General features: G+C 54.6%; 1 protein-coding gene across 1 annotated transcript in view; it reads right to left on the bottom strand.

Annotated features, from left to right (window-relative positions):
- Positions 1 to 80: 80 nt before the first annotated feature.
- The window catches only part of SEPN1 (selenoprotein N, 1), a 13,821-nt gene continuing 10,255 nt past the window's right edge, over positions 81 to 3,646 (bottom strand). Inside the window, 3 exon segments of the mRNA XM_008635161.2 lie at positions 81 to 2,035; positions 2,971 to 3,079; positions 3,081 to 3,144. Of these exon segments, the coding sequence (XP_008633383.2) occupies positions 1,865 to 2,035; positions 2,971 to 3,079; positions 3,081 to 3,144 (344 nt within the window). The 3' untranslated portion in view covers positions 81 to 1,864.

The following is a 3,646-nucleotide window of genomic DNA, read 5'->3' on the forward strand; positions in this document are numbered from 1 at the left end:
ACGGCAGCGGAGGGGCAGTGACAGAGCATTTTGGCAGCTGAACGGGGGAAAAAGGGACACAGGCGGGTCCCCTGGGGCCCCTCGGGATCCCCCAGGCTGCTCCAGCTTGGGGGTGGCTTTTGGGCTCCCTCTGCCACTGTCCAGCCTCATCCCCTTCTCCCGGGCTCTCCCAGGAGCGCTCGGAGGAGGCTGCAGGGAGTTCATGAGGGAATAAACAGGTACTTTTGTGGGATCCCAAAGGCTTCCTCCGAGCTGCAGGCCTGAAGGGATCAAAATCCCCGGAGGGAGGACAGGAGCTCTGTCTCCAACGCTGCCTGGAGGCTCTGGCACGGCCAAACCCCAGCCTGTCACACTGGACTGTGAGGAAGCGCAGAGCTAATGCATAGTTACAAAGCCAACACTGAGAAACATCCCCGGCTAATTAATTAACCTCACTAGAGCAATTAGTGAAGTGACACTGGTTCAGCCCAGAGGTCCAGCTAAGCCCAGGCTCAGGTATGGACAGGGAGGCTGGGGCAGGGTGGGGACAGGGTAATTGCCACCCCCAAGCTCCTCCCAGGACCTGGAGCTCAGGAATGAAAATACCTCGTCAAAAAAAAAAAAAAAAAAGGCTTTTCCCTTAATTTGATTTGGTCCAACAAAATTGTGCTTCAGAGAGCAGAAAAAGCATCACCAGCCAGGGCTGGCTGCAGGCAGCTACTGAAGATGCTTTGCCTCCTCACATGTCTGTAGGAATATGCCTTAAAACCTGTTTCACTTAACCTTTCCTTCTCCAAATTACAAAATGATGCTCACTCTGTATCCAGGAGTTGGCACAGAGTAGGAGCAACTGCTCAGGGTGGCTTCAGATAAGGGATAATGGCTTTGTGTCTGAACAATCTCTTTGAAAAAAATTCCTGACAGTATCTTTTGTACTTCTGGCTTTTAGAACTGCCCAGTTCTCACCCAGGTGATGCTCTCAGGGCAGTTCCCAGAAGGAACTTCACAGTTCCTCACCCAGCACGACCTGGAAGCTCAAAGCAAACATGGACAGAGCACCAGCTCCAAGGGGACCCTGGGAGAAGCTCCCAGGGCTGCTGGGGCGGGAGCCCTGGGATGGATGGGTGGGACACTGCTCACTGCTGTGCCCTTTAGCCCTTTAGGGGTCACTGGGGGAGCTCCTGGGGGCTCTCAAACTGCTTCTCACCTGACCCCTCTGAGCTGCACCAAACCTTAATGCCCTCATGTCCTCTCCTGATGTCCCCGTGCCACCCTCAGCATCTCCCTCAGGGGCACAGACCCCGCCTGAGTGAGGCCACCAAGTCACACAGGGCGCTGGGGGCTGCTCCAGAGCTCATCCCCAGCTCCTGGCTGCACATTCCCACGGCAGTCCCGTCACACAGATCGTCACTGTCAACGTCCAGAGCTGCCACTGGGCCCCAGGCTGGCCAGAGGTGGGAGCAGGGGGCTGCCCACGGCTGCTGGGTTCTGTTCTCACCACGAGTGTTCGGTCGGAATGGCAGTGCTGCTCCCCACAGTCAGCAACAGTCCTGGAGATCAGGAATTCTGGGGTTACACCAGTTTCACCAGTCTCAGCAGGAGCTGCAGAGAAATGAGGGTGGGTGGCACACCCAGGCAGGTGCACTGGGGACGTATTCAAGTATTTTCCCTCCTGTAAAAATGTGCCTGAACGGAAAAGGGCAGGTTGTGTAAACTGGTACCACCTGGAACTCAGCCTCAAACCAAGACCCAGAGCACAGCCCCGTCCTGGGACTGCCTGCAGTTCAACACCAACGTCTGGCATGACGAGGAGGAGGAGCTGCTGTACTCAAAACAGATCTCTGAAGTCCTTGGCCATCTCAGTGGGGCATTCAGGTGCCTGTTTCTAGGACTGCAGGTATGGTTTTGCTCTCTGCAGCCCTTCCTTCAGGAACTGCAGGTAAGTTGCAGTTGAAGGGTCTTCAAAATTGGTTGAGAAACTAAAGATGCTGCTTTCAACATCTTCAGGCTTCATAGAAGTAATGTCCAGGAAATAGTTGGCATTGATATGGTGAATCTGGCAAGGAAAAAAGATGAGAGGAGACTTTTAAGGGTCAGAACAATTCCCCACGTGCTGCCTTGGCCTCCGGCCAGGACAAAGGTGACAAGGCTGTAACAGCTCTTACAGAATATCTAATTCTTTGCAAATGCTAATTCAGGAACCAGGATTTGGATCTGAATTTTACAGTCAGAGAAAAACGTGTGATCTTCTCCCAAGAGTGCTGACCCTTTGCTTAGGTTAAGAAGATGATGAAGGTGATTTGGGAGAAATCATGGAGGCTCAGATCATGTCTGTGAGCAAGAGCTGCAAAGATGGAGCCTGGGGTGCTGCAAAACCAGCACCTGAGCTTCCCACACTTCCTGCTGCCCCACAGAGCTGGGAAAGGGGGACACTGACCCATTGTGGCTGCTGACCACAGAGCTGAGGCTGTCACAGCCCACAGCTTCATGGAGACAGCGAGGGGACCCTGAAGGTGTCTGGCCAGGATTAGCTCGGCCCAGGAGCTGACACAGACAGCACCATGCTGCCAAGTGTCAGGAACTGTTCCTCAAATCCAGGGGGGAAGGGCTGGGGGGGCTGCTGGGAAGCACAGCAGAGCCAAAGTGTGCGGGCTCACGAACAGCTGATCTGCTGTGACCAATCTGGGGTGTCACGAGAGAGAGAAATGTGCTGGAAGGTGCTGCTCAGGGGATTTTCTTCAAAGGATGAGCACAAAGGGCCATGGGTGCAGGAAACAAAGCTACAGTGGCTTCCCAAAGCTCAGGGACAGCGAGGAATCACGCTTCAAGTCTGTTCTGCCCCCGCCCAGAGCTGCTGCTGTTCTGCCTCTGGATAAAATCTCACTTGTTTCAGATTTCTGGGTAGAGGGACAAAGGCTCAAGGGGCAGGGCCTGGCTGGGGCAGTGGGGACCCTGCAGAGAACACACTCCATGGGGAAGAGCCCAGCCTACCACCGTGCCATTGGGGAGGCAGATGATCATCTCCACAGGGAAGTTGTATTTCTCCAGGTGCAGCTCGGCCAGTTTGCTGTAGAACTCATTCTCTCTGTTGCTCTGCAGGGAGACACCAAAACCACACATTTGCACACCTCAAAAGTGGCAGAATGGCACAGGGGGAGCACACAGCACACAGGAGAGAGGGAGGGAGGGACCAGAGAGATGCTTTGCAGCGTGGTGGTAGCTGGTACCATTCTCACAGGCTGCTCTCCCATTCCCTTTCAGGCTCCCTCTCACATTTCAGCTGCAGATTTTCTTCCCAGACAATAAAATCACTCCATCACAGGCACACCAACAATCTGATCCCAGCCTTTCCCAGAGACCCCAGCTCTGTGACTGATCCCAGCTGAGAGATCCCCACAGGCTCAGAAGTGGGGAAAGGCTCAGTCAGGAGACTCAGGGTTCAGACAGTTATTTGGTAATTTGGTTGTCCCCTGGGTTGCAGGGAAGTCAGTTGGTTGATGGCACCAGAGGCCTTGGGCAGGGCTGTCTCGTGGAGAAGCATCTGGTTTAGCTTTAAACCTGGCACCAGGACAGAGCCAAGGGGCTCACTGTGCCACTTCTCAGCTTGCCTCCATCTGGTGTCTGCTTGGCCCCTGCAGTGGCCGAGGACAGGGGGGGCTTGGAACAA

This window comes from Corvus brachyrhynchos, unplaced genomic scaffold (genome assembly GCF_000691975.1).
Source record: "Corvus brachyrhynchos isolate BGI_N302 unplaced genomic scaffold, ASM69197v1 scaffold65, whole genome shotgun sequence".
NCBI classification, from domain to species: domain Eukaryota; kingdom Metazoa; phylum Chordata; class Aves; order Passeriformes; family Corvidae; genus Corvus; species Corvus brachyrhynchos.